General features: G+C 27.2%; 1 protein-coding gene across 10 annotated transcripts in view; it reads right to left on the bottom strand.

Moving 5' to 3' along the window:
* LOC107438736 (uncharacterized) overlaps positions 1–21,919 on the bottom strand; it is a 75,880-nt gene that overhangs the window by 28,202 nt on the left and 25,759 nt on the right. For 6 of the 10 annotated variants that reach the window (XM_087159367.1, XM_087159373.1, XM_087159374.1 and 3 more), the window contains exon 2: positions 2,583–2,661. In XM_087159367.1, the coding sequence (XP_087015493.1) occupies positions 2,583–2,647 (65 nt within the window). In that variant the 5' untranslated portion in view covers positions 2,648–2,661. Of the gene's footprint in view, positions 1–2,582; positions 2,662–6,816; positions 6,987–21,024; positions 21,424–21,919 lie in introns of those variants that run through there. The other 4 variants (XM_087159365.1, XM_087159366.1, XM_087159371.1 and 1 more) reach the window with 3 other exon arrangements.

Raw genomic sequence — 21,919 nt, 5'->3', positions numbered from 1 at the left:
TATCATATAAAAGTTAAAATTAAAAGAACTTCTTCGCAATTTTGGTTATTAATTTAAAGTTTTAATAAATAGATGGTTCAAAACGCTTTCTATTGGTTAACAAAATTAAGAAGAGTGTGTGAGTAATATCTGGGCTTCGCTTTTAATAATTTATTTATAAATGATTTCTTAAAAAACTTTAGAAGGAATTATAAAATTACGTATTAAAAATGGCGCTTTCAGAAAATACTGCATTAAACTATTAAACATAAAATAAAAGTATTAAAAATAAAGTGACTCTGTATCACATACAGAGATATGTAAGAAAGTGAGAAAATTTGTTTAGGTTTTTTTCGTTTTTAAGTTCAAATAAATAATTCTATTTAAATTTTAATGAGTAGTTCCATAATTAAAAATCATTATTATGGTATGTGGATACGCTTATTCTGAACAACCTGGGTCAAACTCATGATGGGTAACTCAAAAAGGAGGAGTAAAAAGTGTTAAGAGTGCGCTACACAGTGGGAGAAACCGTTGAAGACAAATTCTCTTTCATCTACATAAGTAAATACGAATTAAAGTATAGCAAAAATTGAGTTCAGATAAATTCAGATTAAACAATGACATTTTAAATGCCAAAAAGAAAATTTCAAAATATCAAAATGCACATTATTGTTGGTGTATTTATGATTACGTAGTGGAAGCAATACTGAAATAATTGTTTCTATTTAGATATTTTGAAAAAAAAAATTTCAGCATTTAAATTTTTCAGTTTATCTGAATTCCTTTTTCTATGCTTTAAATGTTAAATTACTTATAAAAGTGGAAAGGAATTTGCCATGAAGCATTTTTCTGGCGGCATAACGTCCTCTTAAGAAAGCGTAGATATCCTGTAAATTTTATTGTAAATATATTTTACGAATTCACACCTCAAAATACACATATTTGTTTGGACAAATTTAGTTTCTACAAGTTTCCTTCTGTGAAATGAAGGCGCAGTCTCTGCATCGCAGTTTTACTTTTTCATAGCATTGGATGTGGAACAGGTTAGTTAGAGAAAATATAGCTACATGTTTAACATCACAATAGACAGATTAGAAATTAAGTTTTCAAATTTGGAACCTCAAAACTTATTTATGTATATTTTTGGAGAGATTTCGTTTCTACAAATGTCATTCTGTAAAATCATGCAGCAGTCTCTGGATGAGAGCTTCACTTTTTTCCAGCAATGAGGATCAATTTTTTTAATGAAAATATGGCTATACGTCTAACCATTTCATTTAAAATTATCTTTTTTTTATTTATTTAAATTAAATAAAATTATTTCGTAACTGTCTTACAAGGGACATTTTAGAAATAAAATATACAAATTTGCGTCGTTAAGCTTAAATTTTTTGGGCTTAAATAGACTTTAAAACTGTAAGTGAACTAAAGTATTTTATTGTTAAAATATACATTGATATCAATACCTCACTTGCTTGGATAGCAATGACAAATGTCATTTTGTGAAAAGGCGTACTTGTCTCTGGATTTGAATTTTATTTTTTTTCTAGCATTGGGGTTCTTAATCCTGATTTGTTTACAAAAATATGGCTGTACATTTAACGCTACAGGGAAGAGTTTGAAATAAATTTTGCAAAGTTTCTTAATGAAACTTATAATTTTTGGAAGCATATTTAAAAAAGTTATAATGAATAACGATGTGATATTCGGCTAAATAATGCGATAGTATCCGAATATGCGACCTACTTTTTTTTTAAGATTGTAGGTGAAAATTCCGAATTCATTAATGAAAAAATGGCGTTAAAAGCGACAGTTTGGAAATTAATTTTACAAATGTGTTTCACGAAATTTGTATTTTTTGGATATATTTAGAGCGTACGAGTTGCATTCTGATGTCATAGTCTCTGAACCGAAGCTTTGCTTTTTTTCAGCATTGGAAGCTGAGATATTGGTTTATTTATGAAAATATGGTTAGATGTTGAACGCTACTAAAAGCACAGTTTAGAAATTAATTTTACAAATTTGCCTCTCGAAATCTATACTTTTTTGGGCAAAAAAATTCTAACAAATGTCCTTTTCTAAAAGGGTTCCGCACTCTTTGATATTGAGCTTTTATTTTTTCTTGCACTGTGAGTCGAATCTTTGATTTGTTGACAAGAGACAGTCCAGAAATTAAATGTACAAATTTCCACAAATTTTAAGAATTTGCATCTCTATTTTTTGACGTAACTATAATACGACTTAAATTTTTTTTCTTTAAAATGGCTTTTTTTTAATTTTGAGCTGAATTAAAATTTTTTTTAGTTTTACCAGTTACAAAAATTCTTAGATATCAAAATTTCTACTTCAATACAAATTGTCAGAATGGAAATGATGCGTTTTATTTTTTTTTAATAAAGCTCAGATTTTTATGATTCATGTTATTTTTATGGTTGTTAAAGAAAATAATATCAAAATTATTATCTAGGCATAAGAAATAATTTCCAGACGATTGCGAATTATTGTATTTGTTACTTCTGTGCACCTAGTTTAGTAAGCATGAAGTTTTATCACCACAAAAAAGTTTACTTTAAAACGATAAATCTTATAAATATACTTACGTTAAGTTTAACTGATGCACGTATATTCTGTCAGGTATGTATCCATCCTCCAAAGCGGTTCCCATTTCTGAATCTGAATCTGTAAATTGAAATAGTTATTCAATAGTAGGTCTAAGCAGGATTATACCAATAACAATTTCTAATTATTCTAATTAATTGACGAAATCCACAAAAAAAGAGTTACTTCTGAAATTCCACACTCAATAACTAACGAAACTTAGAAAAACTTTAGAAAAACATAAGCTCACAAAAGTTTAGTACATAAAATTAACTTGATTATGAAGTAAAAATTTTAAAGCTAATTGCCGTAAATGAAAAATGCTAATTTTAAACAATATCTTCTTCTAGAGATAGAAAACACTTGTGGCAGAAGAGAAGAAATCAAAAAGACTTTAATTTTAGTATTTAAAATCTCAAAAGATCTCAAAATGTAAGGAAAATGTCAAAACAAATTTATTTGACTAGAAATATAAATTTTATTTAAATGTTTCTGACGCATCATTCCAGTATCAAAGTAACTATTAATTAATATAAATATCTATGTCAACTTACGTGAACGTTCTGTGTCATTTATCATCTCCCATGCGGGCATTCGGAACTATCGACATTATTTGACTTTAGGCAACGAGTAAATAAAAATGTAACATGAATTTTAATAGCCTCAGAGAATATTTCAAAAGCATTAATCAGGATAACAATATTCATATTCGTATTTCATAAAATGTCAGTTTTAAAAATGTATTTCATAATGTAGTTTTTTAAATAAAATTTTAGCATCGTTTTATAAGCTTTTTGTTACAATTTTAAACTATTCTGTATTGCTAACTTATAGACATTATTACCATGGATATGAGGGATCAGATTGCTAACTTATTCAGCAATTAGAAGTTTCATAATGATTAAGTTTGCCAAAGAAATAACATAGTAGTGTTATTGGTTCAATGAATAACATGTAAAATAATGTCCAGTTTATGTGCGGAAAAAATATTTAAAAGAGGAGTTTGATATTCAAATTTCACTGTCATTAAGAATAAAGTCAAATGAACTTCATCCGTTATTAGAGTAGCTGAAAAAAAGTGAATTGGGAAAAATTTCGCAAAGTGACAAATGAATTAAATCATGATATTGAGTTGTTGCTAGAAACTATTTGGCAGACCTTGTGGAAAACCTATTGGACAGACTTATACTTTTAATTGACCCATAAGATTAAAGAAACGAAACGAAATGGATAACAATTGTTTGAGGATTACGAGCAGTAGCAAACAGGGAATACACTGTACCTAATTTTTTTAAAAATTACCTTAAATTATTTTTAATTATTATTCCTAAATACTAGATTTTGCAATTTTTGTTTTATCAGAAAAACTTGGACAAAAGTACTAGTTGCTATCGGCTACTGAGCAGCTAAATATAATAAGTGGCGATTAAAAATGACATTTTAGTCGCCACCCGATCACTACGTTTTTCCCCGAAAATGCACATCGTGTGCATGTAATGTTTACCTTATTTCAAAAATGCTTAAGGAGATACGTCCTACATCATTTAATGTCTACTCTTTTCTTAAAATTACAGTTTGAAAATTTCAGTTTTTAAAAAAAGTGGCCACATGATTTATAAAGTGGCCACTATTAAAAATACCACATCTGGCCCCACTGGCCAAAATTTCCCCCCAAAATTCTTCCATATAAGAAATGAAATTGGTTTAGGAGTAAAAAAAGTACATCATTTGGAGACGTCCATCACGTGTTTGGTGTGGCGCTAAACGGACGTCAAATATTTGTTACCTTTTTTATTGTATTTAGTACGTTTAGACTGGTACAACGATGGAGATCGAAAGTAATTCTATGTTTAGAACTATAAAAAAACGTCAAAAAAATAACATTTCAAGAAAGCTCAGAAAAAAATACTATAAATAAAGTTGAATTGGAATCGAATCCTGATGTTGAAATGTCGGATGCATTGAAACGTGCAGCTCATGCAACTGAGATATGTAGAGCTTCTGTTTTTAATATCTTCCGACAGTATGAAACTAAAATGTAACGCATTCACCAAAGAAGAAAAAACTTGAAAACATTGACGATTTTGACAGAAATACACGTGCACGATTCCTTTTTTCGAAACGAAATTCCATTAGTTAATTTCTTTTTATAATTTTTTATCAGAGGAGTTTTATAAGCTTGTAAAATAAAATAAAGTTAATCGATTGTCAATTAAGTGGTTCATAACCTATTTAAGTAAAATTAAGTTTTAAAATTGCGGATAAATTCAATTCAGTTATTCATAAATTAAAAAAAAAGCTCATAAATGTAATTTCATTCTATTCTGACTCAAGCATTGACAAACAGAATAATTTCTCTTTTGTTAATTTTGTTTCAAGATTCTTTAAAAATGAAAAAATGCACAGAAATGGCAAACCAGACCAAGTTTCTCGCAACCTTATTGTTTTTTTCAGGCCCATCTTTTCCTTGAACAGTTGTCAAAATTCAGATTTTAGGATTTTGAATACTTATAAAATATTTTCAAAGAAAATGTAATAGCTTTTATCATCTGAGTTAAAATTGTTTATTTTCTAATCAATAAAATTTCGATTAAAATATTATTATAAATCTCATTACTATTGATATTATACATTACACAAGAGTAATTCGTATATGTTTTTAACAATTTTGATGCAGTTAATGCAAAAAAGTAGATGTGTAACAAATATGAACTATAACTAAGTTAAAACCATATTTATTACTTTTTAAAAACAATAATTTTTGAGCAAATTCCGTGTAAATATGTTCATGCCCAATTTATGTGGATGTTAGACAGATTAATGTGTTAAGTGCTTAGTTGCTTCACTTTAGATACATTGACAAAACCAATATAAAAAGATTTTTTTTTCAACTCTGGTAAGAATTTTTATACAAAATAAAGAAAACAAACAGTTTGTGATAAAACAAAACTATAATGTAAACTAAGTAATTGTAATTAATTAATCAAATTATCAGTTTAGCGGAAGTAACACTTAATCTAAATAATTTTAAGGAATTTACAGATGAATAAAATTGTTTTCAGAAAATGAAAACAATTTTCAATGATAAAATACAAGTCTTTTATGAACTTAAATGAAACAAAAAACCTTAATTCTGAATGTTTCACTACATTTTCTTAAATATTCAATTTATTTTTGATATGAGTAATTTTTAAGGAAAGTTTTTTTTCTGGAATTTATCACAAACATTTTCTGAAAATCTTTTAAAAATTTAGGCAATCTAAAAAAGAAATTGAATGAAAATTAGCAAAGATTTAAAATTAAAAAATCATCCAAATTTTTAATGTTTCATTACATTTTCTTACACATTATAAATTTAATTTAATTTTTTTATTTTAAATTGAAAAATACTTAAAAAAAAGTTCTTTGTCTTAGAAATTTGCTCAACTATTTCGTAATTTTTTTTATAAAATGGGTCAATCTGAAAAGAAATAGTTTTCTAGCTAATGTGGAATCAATAATATTGTTGAAAAAATCCCAGGAGACGAAACTGTGCCACTAATTATACACATTTTTTGCTACTTAAGGTAACAGCATTTTAGCTACTCAAAGAAAAACGATGGTGAACGAAAAAATATAAAATGAAGAACTTGCCCGAAAAAATCTGCCAAAATGCTAACGAAAATACATACCATTTTCACTTCTCTATGGGTGTATAGTAAAGCTTTTAAAGGAAATATTTTGCACTTTTAGCTCCTTTCGAGAAATGTCTATCAAACGTAAGACAGTCGAACAATTCTTGTCATGAACAAAGAGAAGCCGAATGAAAATTAACAGACTTAAGACTTTTAACATAAATAAGACTTAAAAATAATAAAACACTTAAATTATTAATGTTTCATTACATTTTCTTACACATAAAAAGCTTCATTTTATTATTTTTTTTTAATTGTAAAATATTTTTAAAGAAAGTTTTTTATTTTAGAAATTCACGAAACTATTCTGTAAAAATCTTTTACGAAAACTTTTTACAAAATAGGTCAATCTACGTTTTATAACTAATGTAGAATCAATAATATTGATGAAAAATCCCAATAGATGAAGCTGTCCCGCTAATTATTCACATTTTTTGCTACTTAAATTAGGTAACACCATTTCATCTAGTCAAATAACAATGATGGCGAACAAAAACTAAAAAACGAGCAACTTTAGTCAATAAAAGCTGCCGAAAAGCTAAACATAAAACGAAATACATACCATTTTCATTTTATTATGGGCGTGTAGTAAAGCTTTTAAAAGAAATATTTAGCACTTTTAGCCCCTTCTGGAGAATGTCTATCAAACGTAAGACAGTCGAACAATTCTTGTCATGAATAAAAAGAAGTAGATCATGCTTCTGGCATAAGAAATAGCTAATCTCGCCTTTCAATACTTTAAAAGCCCCTTACCTCCGTTTCTTATTGAAAGTAAACTATTCGTTGTCATAACAACTATTTTGTGGTTTGTCAGTAAACAACATTTATAGAATAAAGATTTGAATTATGAAGGACAAATTGGGTAATTAACTTTTTTCAATCGGTAAATTCTTTTAATTTAGGTTAAATGATTTATTGGGAGATGGGGTTAAACAAACGGAAACTTTTTTTGATTAAAAAATATTTGATTTTTTTCATAAAAGAAAGGATGTTTTTTAAAGTAAAAGAATGTTATGACTTGTTTTTAAATTAGTGATAAACTTTTCTTGGATTTAATTTGCATTTTTGATGGTGTTCCTGATTTGTAAAAGTTTTTATGATTAATATTTTCATTAACAAGATATTTTTGGTGGCTTAAATGTTTTTAATAGTTACTGTAAATTGTTATATACTGATTGAGATTGAAAATAGTTAAAAAATGGTTCAAAATACAATCATAAACTGCGCGTACTCGGTCTGTTTCTATAAATGATATAACAGGTATTGTTTTATAACCAGCCGGTCGAAACAATTTCTTTTTATAAATTAAATTAATTTAATTCCTTTAAGAAAAATTCCGAACTTTTTTGCATTTATTATTCTATATTTTCTTTTCACTATTCTTATTTATTTGGGAAATTCAAAAAAAAAAAGAAAAAAGTCACAGATATTAAATTTTAAAAATTTTTCCAACAAAATCAGATTTTTTATTTTTATAAAATATAAAAGTAAATATCAATAATAGAAAAATTTTTTAAAGAAATTGTAAAAAAAATTTCTGCTGAAATTATAGTTCTTTGAAAAAAATACTGCTAAACCGCACAATAAAGCAGGTAATTGACTCTTTCTTTTCTAAAGTCAACGAGCAAAATCAAAACAAATCGTTTTCGTATAATAACAAATTAAATCCAAAATATTTCTTCGAAATTTATATAAAAACTAAAATGTTCTGAGATCGAAAACTATCTTAAATTAGCTATTAGCTTATGCTCTTTCCAAACACATAATTGTTTAATTTCAAAAACATAAATGAGAGATAATGTTTGTTTTTTGTTTCATAATTTTGAATCATTGAAGTCATTCCGATCTACTTTCAAAGGTTTTGAAAATTATCCTAAGAATAATATAAGTGATAAAAACGAAAAAGGAAGATCAAAATTTGTTAATAAAATATGGTGAATATTTGTTGAATGTTACTTTTTCAAAAAGTTAAAATTAATCAATTTTTTTGTCACTTGACTGTTTGTTAGAACGATTGAGAAAGTTGAAGCATTAAACTTTTAAAGCTAATTTTAAATGTTTTCAATTTTCATATGGATCATAGATTTATAATTAAAAAGGAATATGAGTATTGTTATCAAATATTTGTTCATACTTTTTGCTATGATTATTATAATGAATTCCTTTTTAAAACAAGAATTCCAAAAGCACATCATACAAGTCTGTATAAAGTAATATTTTGATTTTTTCAGTAAATTTCTTTTATGAAAATTAAAAGAAACATATTTTTAGTAAAAGAAACTATATGACATCTTTCTAACTTAACACTAGAAAGACTGAAACTTAGTATATACCTATATTGCCCAAAAGCAGGCAAAATGACTGGATTCTAAAAGAATAAATAATGTGTATAAAGAATATTTCTTAAAAATAAATTTTTAATATTTTTTTACATCATTTACAGTAACAAGTTATGCATACATACAACAAGTTATTAGTAAATATTAACAATAAAAAAATTATATGCTGTACAAAATTCTAAGAAATTGTCTCATTATATACATTATTGTTTCTCTAATTCAAATTAAAAGCAGTCAAAACGACTTCCATAGGCAATCTAGTGTTAAAAAGGCTTCAGAAACATTTTATAACGAAAAACAATCTTTGAAATTATTTTTTGACTATGTGTTTTGTGTTATGCGTTTTATATGTCTGAATGTGTAGTTTTTTGAAGTTATTATACGTGTAGTTTTTTTTCAGAAATCCCTTTCTGCATTTGTTAGTTTTAAATGCATTATTTTAATGAAATATTTTCTAGGCTCTACATTTGTTCTCTTTAATTTCACCGCCTTAAAAATGCAGTGAAATTAAAGAGTACAAGGATAAGATGTCTTTTAATCTTAGCTTTAAATTTTTAGCTTCATTTATAAGATTTGTACATTTTTTTAGGAGCTTCGCGCGTTTCTTCAAATTTTTCTGGTCACAAATTTACAATCTTTTTTATAATCAATGAATTCGTAATTTTTAAAATTAATAATAAGGAAATGCAGAGTTTGTCTATGTGTCTGTTTCTTTTAACTTTAGAACCATGCTAGAGTTCTGAAATTCGGACAATTTCAGCCTCGGATCCTAAAAGTCGTTCAAAAAGTTCAATTAGATCGGATGAGACTGAAATTTGAAACATTTAATTTTTTCATTGGTTGGCATAGTTTTGATGCCAACTTGCCTTTGATAAAAATGAAAGTGCAGACGATTTTGCAGATTTTTCATATATTTTTAAGATAACTTCAGTGATATTTGCTAGCTTAAAGCTCTTATTTAAAAGAAAAGGGTTTATTGCACGCTCTTAAATATTGAATTTTTTTTATTCATTATGCCAGATAAACTCAATGATCAACTTGAAAGCGATAGCATAGGTGGACTACCTCACCAAATTAGCATTTCTAAAGTTATCTGAAACCACGTCTGAAACGTTTTTACAATGTTTATAGCTATTTTTTGAGAAGGTGTTTATATAAAACAAAAAAACCTTGAATCAATGGTATTTGAAATAAAAAAAATTAGCTATGTACTAAAAAGCAAAATAAGTAGAGAAATAGTACCAACTCGTTTAGGCGAAACATAAAAAACGTCCATACTATTAATGACTCTAATGATGCTTGATTAATTTCGGTACTAACTAATTATTGAAATAAAAAAATAAGTTGAGTACTAAAAAGCAAAATTAATGGAGAAATAATCGTTAGGAGAAGTGTTAAAAATCATCAAGCAATATTACTGACGCCAATGATGCTTAATTAATTTTTGTCGCGGGTCTTAATTTAAGTAAAAAAAATCTATGTTCAGTGAACAAAAAATAAATAAATAAATAAATAAATAAATAAATAAATAAATAAATAAATAAATAAATAAATAAATAAATAAATAAATAAATAAATAAACGCACCACTCAAATAACGTTCGATCTAATGATCAGATTTTTAAGTTCCAGCACTCAATCCTAATGGCTTGAAGAAATGACAAATATGCTAATTAATTAGTGTAGACGATATTTTTAGTTACGAAATCAGACACAAAAAAGTACTTTCTCTGAATAACATGCTTTTCCCGACAGATTTGGATTTCTGACCCCCAAATTATTTGGGGGTTGCCGCAATCTAAAGAAAAAATGGTTTCAATAGTTAGGTCAGGAGAGCGTTCCAAAGTTTGGACCCCTTAATGTTAATTTTACTATTTTAGTACGTATTTCACTATATCTTGAGAACTTTTTAAGCAAATTGAAAATTTTTTGCACACAATTATAAAATTCGCTTATCCAAAGATAATTTCCTGCAAAACATAACATTTAATAAATATTTTTTATTTTTTTATTATTTTATTTAATAATACATAGTTGAAAGAAATTTGAATTTAAGACATAAAAATTTTACAATCTAATTTTAAAAGGCAAAATACAAAATTTTAGTGAAAGTGATTGAATATTTTCTGAGAAATTAATGATTTTAAAAATATGACTTTTGCAAAAATTGCTTTTTGGATTGCTCTCCTGACCAAACGATAGGGACCATATTTACCACAGTGCGGCAATTTTCTATATAATGATCAGAACTCCGAATCTGTTGAAAAAAAGGTATGTTTATTCAGAGAAAGTGCGTTTTTGCGCATGATTTCGTAGCTTAAAATAGTATCGGCACTAATTGATTAGCATATTTGAGGTCACCGCCCTCAAACCATTAAGATTGAGTTTTAGCACGTAAAGATCCGAATTTTATAGATAAAATGTTATTCAAGGCTCAGTTCAGAAGAACCGTGAGAAATTGCCTAACTATTACTGATGCCAATAACTCTTGATTATAATTTTGGTAATTGATGCAGTTTTAACAGGTTACAAATATAAAATTAATTTAGGTACAATTTGTATGCTTGGTCCTTGTTAAAACTTCAGAAAAATTGTGCTGCTTTATTATAAATAATGGGGAAAGAGATCTTTTTCGGGCTCTTGAAAAAGTTAAGTACCAGAGGAAATCGCTTGACTAGGGAAAATTTTGACTCTTACGAATTCGTCACGAGCAACAGCATCATACCGAATGAAACTAAATACAGTTAATCTTTTGATGGATTTAAACTGACTAAAAACTCATTTTAATTTAATACGCTAACGCAAAGCCATATTTAAAAAAAAATCGGAATTAGTTTAAATTTATTAACTGTGTTGGTATATGTTTATCCAGTTTTCCGCTTGATTTCGTAGCATTCTTAATTCCTTGCTTTTTTTTTTCACCCCATACAGAGAAAAGATATTCAGTGACAATAAATACTTATTGTTAGTTATAAGTATTTATTGTCGCTGAAGTACAAAAATCTACAAAAATTCAATACTGCAGCAATTAAAAAAATTGGAGAACATTTTGTTTTCAGATAATGATAAGAAGTAACTCAGAATAAAGAAATAATTCTATTTCGCACAATAAAATTATCGTGGACTGTTTTAATTAATGAATAAAACGTTTAATCTTTAAATTCATTTTTCAAAATTTTTTAAGCTTATCTTAAAAAAAATATTAATCAAATATCATTTGGAACATTTCAAATTCATTCCGTCGTAGCTACTTTTACATTTTTATTGCTTTCTACGTTTATAAATATACTTTCTACAAATAAAGTATATTTGAATTTGTTTTATACAATTATTTACCGAGGCAATAACTCCCTGTTTAAAATAATCTCCATGTACTGGCATAAAAATACTTTTTAATAAATATCACGCTCAGACTGTTACGTTTTGTTCGTGGGTTTCACAAAAAAAATATTTCGTTATCGATGGTAGTTGGACAATCTACGAGATACCGTAGCTCGAGAAAAAGTAATTTGCCTATTGATTTTAGGAGTTTGTGATTCATTATTTAAATTTAGATTTGGAGAAATAGTTATTAATTATCTCTTCATTTTTTTCACAGTACATATTTGAATTTAATCCATAATTTTTGGTTAGAATATAATTTTCATTTCAGTTAAAATAAAATATAAGTTAGCTGATAATAACTTTAATATAACTGATTGTAAAAAAATAGTTTTTTCGAAATTAGATATTTAAAGTTAGTCTAATGTAAAGTTTGTTGTTACATAAAATATTAAATTGTTTTGCACTATGAAAGCGCCAAAATGATACCATTGCGAAAAATAGGCTCTTTGGGACTATAAGTATGATTTGTTGGTCTCGGTTAATAACTATTCATTCATTTAGTGCTGTAATGTGATACGAACAATATCTATTAAGTGCACTAAATTATATAATAATTGATGTGCTATTTGCAAAGTGAAATTTTTGTAATTGTGAAGTTAAAAAATAAAATATTTACAAACATTTTCTTGAATACATTTTTTTTGTTTTCATTGCGGTGATATTTTATTCCAAGCTCTTTTACCTATTTAGCATTTTATAGAATTGTGAAAAACTGTTTATGTTTACTGCCACTTTTATTAGACTACCATTTCAGTAGGACATTATTTTTCTGTCAGTGACTCAAAAACATATTACATTGATAGCCTTTTGGTTTGAGAATACTTCTGACTTCATCTTAACTTAAATTAAAAATTATAATTTGTGTATTGACTTCGTAATAGTTTCAAAAAATTCCGTGCATATCTAATAAATTAATTGCATAAATAGTCCTTTATGGATATATATTACATAACAACTAAGAAACCTTTTTCGACAACACTGAATCTTTCATTAAAAAATAGTTTTGTCAAACTATTTCAAAAGATAATTAGTTATTTAACTTTTTTACTGAGCTGAATTTAAAGTTAAATTCCAAAAGGTTGAGTACACTGCTCCAAACTTAAATATTACCTACTTTTCCATACTCGTGGCTTACTTTTAAGCATTATCATATAACTTTAATAGCTTCAAACTTATTAAATCAAATTAATGTTGTAATGCAAAATCATAAAATTTATGCAAAACATAAACAAGATTTTAATTCTGATTGCCTTAATCTTGGGAAAAGTGTCAAATATACAAATATGCAGCTTAGATTAAACTGTTGTACCCCAAATAAGCTAAAAGTAATCAGGAAATTAATGGTAAAATTAGAATGGAGGATAGTAATAAATTAATCATGCTTGTTAGCTTACTTCTATCTTTTATCAATAATAAATAATAATTTTTTTTTGCAAATAGGGGTTAAAAGTGCTTTTTAACATTACTAAAAATACCATAACATAACTATTTAAAATCGTGAGAAACATACAAATTGTTTAAATGGTTTAAAAATCGTTTTGAACGTTTTATAGGTTAAAGTGTTTTTTATTTTTTATAAAAGATAAAAGTGTTTTTAATGTTATAGAAGATAAAAGTGTTTTTAATGTTATAAAAGATAAAAGTGTTTTTAATGTTATAGAAGATAAAAGTGTTTTTAAGCGTTTCTAAAAGTATCATGTTATTTATTATGGGCAGTTATAAATTAATCATGCTAATTAGCTTTATTTTTTATTGAGAGTAAAAAAAATAAATTTCCATTGCAAAGAAAGATAAAAAGTGTTTTTAAGCATTACTAAAAATATCATGAGATAACTATTTAAAATCATAAAAAGAACTTATATAAAAATTAATTTGTTTAACCTTATAATGGTTAAAAGTGTTTTGATACGTTACTAAAAAAATCAGGATAGTTATAATTTGTTGGATGATAGTTATAAATTTATCACATTAATTAGCTAAGTCTTTTTTTGAGAGCTACAATACCGTTTCTCATTGCTAAGAAAGTCTTAAAGTGTTTTTAAAACATATCATGAAATGTAAAATATCGCATGATAACTACTTAAAATTATAAGAGAATGCACTCAAGTATTTTATTATTTCCTTATTTTAATTTATAATCGTATTGATTTAGGTTCCTCTCTCAAAACGTAGAAGCTTTGACACATTCCACTTTGAGAAGTGATGGCTAAGTTGAGACTTTATAACCTTTGTAAGTTCTGAATGCATTTTATGAAATTTAAAAGAAATATAAATCTAAAAAATGTTTCGTTTTAATCACCGTAAATGTTAAGTTTTAGAATCTTTATTAAAAATGAAGTGGAAAAAGTATGCATATTAGGGGTCTCAAATTGATATTTAAGTAAGGAGAAAAAGAAAAAACGCAATCGAAATCTAACGAATCACTGCAACCACAGGCGGGGCGGAAACCATAAAACCCTATTTGATTACCAGAGGGAAGATACAGGAATTGATATACATTTTCCATCTCGCTTTTCTCACTAGTATTTCGATTTTTCTCTCTCTATATTTTGAGATTCCTAATGTATATTTTTTAAATTTTATTTTTGACAACGATTCCAAAAGTATGTACTATTAAGGATGGTGATTACGAAATACTTTGTATTTGCAAAAATTTTCAGTGTGAATTTTTAAAACTAAAATGGATGCGAATCTTAAACATTTCTAGTAATGTTAAAATTAAATACAATGGTCAAAAGTTTTTTAAAAAACACTGTAAGGCTTAGGGTGGATAGTGAATTTAAGTTTATGTTTCCTTTTATAAATACTAGTATATTATTTCAGTAAAAAAATATTTTGCTACTTTATCATCAATATTTTGCACTGAGAAAAAAATAGCATGACCACAACTACCAGAATATGGTAATGTTTTTGGCTCTACGGGAACACCAAAAAGCTCGACTCAAAAGCGTAATTTTTACCGAATTGCTTTGGTAATGATTTTGATAAATTTAACAATGAAATATGATTTTAACATGTGTGACAAATTTGTTAAATGTATTAAAATTAATTTTGTCAAGGTAACTTAGAGCATGTCATAAAAACTATTTATTCGGTTTAATTTACTTTCCAGTTTTGTATTTTCTACTAAGTGTGTGATAATAAACACTATAATTTTGGAAACCAAAATTTTCGGCAAAATGTTCTCATATGAACGGAAAAATTAAGAAAATGAATGGTTAAAAAGCAGTATATTTTGGTTTTATTAAACAAAATTATGTTTTTCTTCTTTTTTAAAAAAAAAATGTCTTTAGTACGGAAATTTTACCCGAATTTTTTTCTCTGTGTTTAGGTATATAATTTCCAGTAATATAATAAAAGAGTTGTTATCAGTTATTAAATATGCTGTATACTATATATATGCTTTATATTATATATACTGTACATTTATTATATCATTATTAGTAGCATTATGAAAGAGTTTCATTGAGTTTTTAAAAACAATATAATGCGCACTGTGGCGAGTAAGTTTAAGTTTTCCGTCATAAATATTGTCGATATTGAATCAGTAAACTAACTAAATATTTTGTTCGCTTTAAAAAGCTTCAGTTTTCTCGAGAAATTCATTTTACTGAAAACTAAATTTAGATTTTAATGGAAGAATAAACAAGATGATCACGCAATTCTCACATCACACAGATAGATTTAACGACTTCCGGGATTTTGGTTAGGATAAAAAATTCTTTGTAATTAGGTTTGCTATTTCTCGATTTCGTTTCAGGAGAGGAGAGTATTTTCGTGGGAGGGAAATAGCAAGGAAGAATAGAATTTTTTTTTTTTTTTAATACTGTTCGTTTCTTTGAGTAAGTAAAACGCGAAGTCGTAAATGAGTAATTTTATCACCCCCTTTGGATTCGTGCGTGCTGTGAATAGGAAGACGAGAACTTTTTATTTCTGTGTAAATGTAATAAGATTGCGGACTGTAAGTCTGAGATAGGAGTCAGACTCATTTAAATGAATTGGCACGAATTAGATAGATTATGGAAATGGTTGACTATTTCATTGGGAAATAATCTAAGTATAAATGAGTAAATATTTAATGGTATCACCATAAAAGAAAATGAATTGATAGTAGTATTTTAAAAAGTCTTCTTTTTTTATATATATACAGTGACATAAAGGCACGGCTTTGAAAAAGTGAAGAAAAAAATTTGATTCTTCTTTTTATAATTTCTAATAATAACATAGAATCGTATTTTTCATAAAATGCAAGTTGAAACTATGTAAAGGGAGAAATATATATCCTTATATTGAGATACATTTCTATCTATCCTGCCAATTTTATAAGATTTTAGCGAGTCACAGTCGAAAAAATAAATTATTTAAATTTTTTATGTTATTTGTTCCATAAGAACATCGAATAACATTTTGAACTCAATTAAATGTATATTGTATAGGCCAGCGGTATTCTTTCTAATATGTATTACAATCTAGTCCAATTACTGGTTAATTGCAGTTTACAATTTCATAAGATTTTAGCTAGTTATATATAGTCGAAATATTAAACAATGTGTAATTTTTACGTTATTTGTTCAATAAAAGAACAATATTTCCCATAAAGTGAACGCCGAAACTCAATTAAATGAGAAATATGTGTGCACATTGCTTTAGTCAACTGTTCTTAAAGGCTTGTCTGTTCACCATGTACTCCAACCTAGCCTAACCAAATATTAATTGCCTTTTACAATTTCATAAGATTTTAAGCGACCCACAATAAAAAATAAAATAAACTATTTACAATTTTTTATGTCGTTTCTGCAATGAAAACATCGTATAATATTTTCCATAAAATGCAAGACGAAACTCAATTAAACGAGAAATGCGTGTGTGCATTGCATATGTCAGTGATATTCAAACATTTGCCTTTCCAATACATACTCCAACCAATTGAAAATACTAGTGGATTATTTATTCTCAGCTAGGCGTAAAATCAAAACTTAGTGCATACGTTTTTTTTAATGCTGCAAGTATAATAAACATTTAATTAACAGTTTGTAGCGAAAAGAAAAATAAAAAAACTCGGGCCGGGATAGCCTGGCCGGTAGGGCGCTGGGCACGTTAAATCTGTCGAGTCTCAAAGTCCTCCATGTTCCCACAACAAATCAATACCTCTAGGGGTACTGATCCAGGAGTTTCCTTGTCTTCTGGATTGGTTCAAAATTACAAGGCTACGGAGTTGAACGTTAGTAGTCGTAAACCCATGAAATTGGGTCGGCTGTTCAACGACGGTTATAAAATAAAATAAAATAAAAAAACTCGGCTCAAATAATTTAATTAATGTTATGATTTAAACAAATGAAAATAAATTCGACATGCTTTGGAAGCAGCTTCAGGGATATACATGCTGCGAACTTATTATTGAAAACGGATAAAATGGTAATCAAGCCTTCGAGTCAAACATACACTAGTTTAAGAAAACCTCTTTTAAAATTTGCTAAGCCATTGTTCCATCCATATGCACGTTAGTAAAAATTTCATAGTAAACTTTTCATTTACATGCATTTCAAGTTGTACTTTCAGTAAAATATTTTTGAATGCGCATACTTCTGAACTACGTTAAGAAAAATGTAAGCACTTCAGACGAAAAATTTTATTGCAATATGTGTTTTTGTATAAATTTAGGCTATTATTAAGTTTTTTTTTTCGGAATATTTTTATGAAAAAAAAAATAGAATATTTTTTATTTATCAATGTGAAAAATGTTTTATTTTAATTGATTTAAAAACTTGATTGGCTTCAAAAATATGCAGATGGAAATAAAAAGTTGACGTGTTTCAAGCACTCAAAAATCGGTACCAAGTTTTGGGTGCCTATTTTTACCGTTTCACTTTCTTAAATTATTTATTATCTTGCTGATTGTCTATATCTTTATCAATAATTGAAATCTAATATATCAAAAAATTGAAGTCTTGAGTATGTACTTGATTAAATTTAAAATGAACTTAGGTGATAAGATTAAGTAGCAGACATTTCAAACAAAAGTTTATGGCTTGTTTAGTTCGGGTACTTTGATGAACTTGGGGCCAGATTAATTCATGCAAGAAAAAAACAAACATGGATATTAGAAAAATTTCAATGACGAGTTGTTCATGGAAGTTCGCGTAACACAAATGCTAGATATTACAGCAATAAATTAATTAATAATAAATTATTTTATCAATAAAAATTACACAATAAAAACTGCAAATTTAATGTTAATTGCATATCCAAATTATATTACTAATATTGCTCATTTTATACTAAGAATCTTTTTTATTTTACAGTGCAAAAAAAAAAAAAACGGACCATCCAGAATAATTTTTAATAATTTAATCTAATGATCAGATCTTCACGTTCTAGGACCCAATCTTAATGACTTACGCTAATTAATAAGTGCAGACGATATTTTAAATTACGAAATTACGTACGTAAATTAAAAAAGCATTTTTCTTTTAATAAACATAACTTTTTTTTGACGGATTCGGATTTCTGACCCCCAAAATATAGGGGGCAACTGCAATCTGGGAGATATGGTCCCAATAGTTTGGTCAGGAGGGTGCGCCAAAATTAGGACCCCTTAATGTTAATTTTACTTTTTGAGTATTTCGCTATATCTCGAGAATTTTGAAAGCGAATTGAAAATTTTTTGATGGCATGTTTTCATTTTGATTCCTGCCATGTTTTTCATTTTGATACTTATAAATTTTTTTCCAGCATTTGAAACTTCATGGTTGACTCTAAGTTTTAGTGAACTCACTTTTTCACTATTTTAAATTACGCATGTAGGTGAAAGTAAATTTGTCATGAAGTGTTACTCCGGCTGTATGGCGTCCTCTTAATAATGTTTCAAAATTCTCTAGCTGACGACTGTTAAATAATTTTACTCGGATGGAAGAAAAGAAAAAAGTATGAGGCATTTTTATAAATGGACAGTGAATTTTTTGAAATTGAAAAAATTAAAAACGCGTACTTTTCCATTTCACCGGAGCAGGTGATAAAGTCGGCAATGCAAACTTACTGAGTGCAAGCAAATTCAACTTTTTTTTAATTCAATTCAACAAATTCAATTTTTTTGAAAAAATAAATAGATATAATAGCCGAAATTATTAGTGTCGGGGTAATGAAAAAGTACCGAATAACGTTAATATAATAATTAATAAAATACCAGTAATTTAAAGAAATTATTTCTATCAAACTAAATTTATTTCTTAAGCAAAAATTACTTTGTTATCTTGCATATAGCACTGAGAAAAATAGCATGGACAAAACTATCAGAATATGGCAAAATGTAACATGTTTATGGCTCTATAGGAATGCCACAAAGTTCGGTCATTTTTACAGTAGCGCTTTGGTAATGATTTGGGGGAATAATTAACATTTTATAATACGTGATAAGGTTTGGTAATTTTATCTTGAATATAATTATAATTAAATGAATATAATTAATGAATTGTATTTTTTATTTTATCAGAGATCAATAATTTATAAAAATAGAATTTCCGGTAAACCGTTGCCATATGAACGGGAAAAATACCAAATGTATGGTTCAAAATACCGTAGATTTTAATTTTACTAAAAATTATGTTTATTTATTTTATTTATTTATTTTTGCTAGAAATGTCATTACTCTATAGTGCGGTAATCTTACCACAATCTTTTTTTCATCACGTGAAAAAAAGTTCCATGATTTGGTTTTAGCAGTTTTATAATCACTGATGGAATTACTCTCTCTGTTATCAATCAAATTTGCTGTAAACTCTATAAGCTGTCGAGTTGACCATATTATCGTGAAAATGAATCAATGATCAATTTGATTACACAATATTATAGCTTAACTTGAGTGGAAACATACTACAAATTAGAATCTTAATAAGATTACAGCACATTTCTCCGACAATGTGGTGCCTTATACCGATATTGTGGCTCAATTTAAAGCTGAATTTATCTGAAAGTATACAAATTGAGTAACATTCAAGAGTCTATCTAACTGACAGAATTTATATTTAGCAGAAAAACAAAAAAGAACACAATCCTCTTCGGTAAAGTTCTATTTCAATATTTTTCGATTTCTGGTAAATTGATGAATTTTCAAAATTGAAGTTTTGAGTTTTGTTGTGAAAAAAGGTTTATCATTTTTCTTAAAAAAAAAAGGACAACTAATCTACGTTTTGTAGAACTCAATTAGAGATCAAGGGAGAATGGTTTATGTCCATTTTGGGGATTTTTCTGTATCCTGATCTGTTATACCAACTACAATTGCCAAGGTTCTATGGATGCGCAAATGCAACTTGCAATTTTCTTTTTTGAAAAAAAATCACGTAGAGGTTTACCCTGGGGTGGTCACATGTGTTCACATGTCCTTTTAAGTTAGTCGCCTTCTAAGATATATTTATTTATAAATTTAAATTTTTTTTTTTTCTACGCAGAAATTGCCAAGATTTGATGATTATTCTGCGACTCACGAAGCGGAAATCTTCTCTACAAAAATGACGATTGATAACATGCGTTGCAATCATTAATTAATTTTGACGAATCATCAACCCGGAAAATTGGCTATCCCCGTGAGTTGTTTCGCAGTGAAGATAGGCCATGTTCGGAAAACACAGCTAGCGTCACGAGGGGAAAAAATTGTTTTTTTCAGCTTTTATGGTCATAAACTGTTATTCTTCCTTGATCTTCAATTGTCAATTCTATTTTATGTATTCGAGGAAGAGAATAGTAGCGCACGATTGATTGAGTGAAACTGACTCTGAAAACATTGTTTTTAAGCACTTTTAGGGTTTACAATTTTATAAATGATGGCAGAATAAACCAAATAAATATAAAATAGTGTTGTTACAAAAACGGAAATGTTTTAAATATTTATGACATTTCTACAAAATATAATTACTTCTATCTATAATTTTTCAAGCATAAAGTACGAGATTTTAAAAGTGCAAAAACAAAGAGTATCATTAGAGAAGTGATTAAAGTTTCATCATTTAAGTGAACAAAGGAGGCATAAATAGCTAAAATAATTGAAAATATTACCTGAAAAAAGGTATTCTGGCAAATCCTCACTCATAACACTGTTTCGATCACCAAAGAAATCCATATTTAGAAGAAACAAATTTTAAATAACTTTTTAATTATCCTTAATTATCCTTTTTAATTATCCATAATTAATCACTTTCAGAATCAAATGTTTAATTATTAATCAGCTTTTTAATATTTTTAGTCTCTTCTTGAGAGCTTAATTATCGTTTATCCTCATTAATCTATCAATTATTTTTTATTTTCTAAAAATCAGTGAATATATATTTTTATTCCAACAGAAAATATTCACGATTTAAAAAGTTGAGGTACGTATAGAAAAATAACTAAGATTAAATTAATGGAGCAACCGAATTCCAAGAAATTCTTCTCCTATCTTCCTCGAATTCCAAGAATGTCAATAAGACTTTTCAAGAAATCAGATTCAATTCGGGAATCCTTCTCAACAATTGCTTTTTCTTGCTCTTTTATTAAATTTTGATTAGAGCGGAACATGATCAGTTTTACTACCAATCCTTGTTCTTTCATTACATATTTTTTTTGTAGTAGATCCTAAATACTGACCAGCATTTGAAACCTCATTGGTTAATAAGAAAACATGAGAATGGGGGAGCCAATTATGATGCGACTCACGCTAGAAAGAGGTTAAGCGAGCTTTAGAGGTAGTACTGGAGTAATTTTACAGGAAGAGAGAAAAGTTGATTGCTTTCTTTTTTTTTAAGAAAAGAGGATTTATATAGTTGATATTTTTTAATACGCCCTTTAAATACAGAAGTTATAATTAGACTTTCAACAAGGGGACACTTTAATTCAATTAGCAACGCCTGATTTATTCCTAAGAAAAACTGCGTTTAAGAAATTTGAAATTTGGAATAGTTCTGCATCGATATCT

Source organism: Parasteatoda tepidariorum, chromosome 3, assembly GCF_982258835.1.
Source record: "Parasteatoda tepidariorum strain Cologne lab strain chromosome 3, Ptep-v5.0, whole genome shotgun sequence".
Classification (NCBI taxonomy): Eukaryota; Metazoa; Arthropoda; class Arachnida; order Araneae; family Theridiidae; genus Parasteatoda; species Parasteatoda tepidariorum.
Note: the sequence above shows the minus strand (reverse complement) of the source record. Positions and strands in the feature narration are given on the sequence as shown.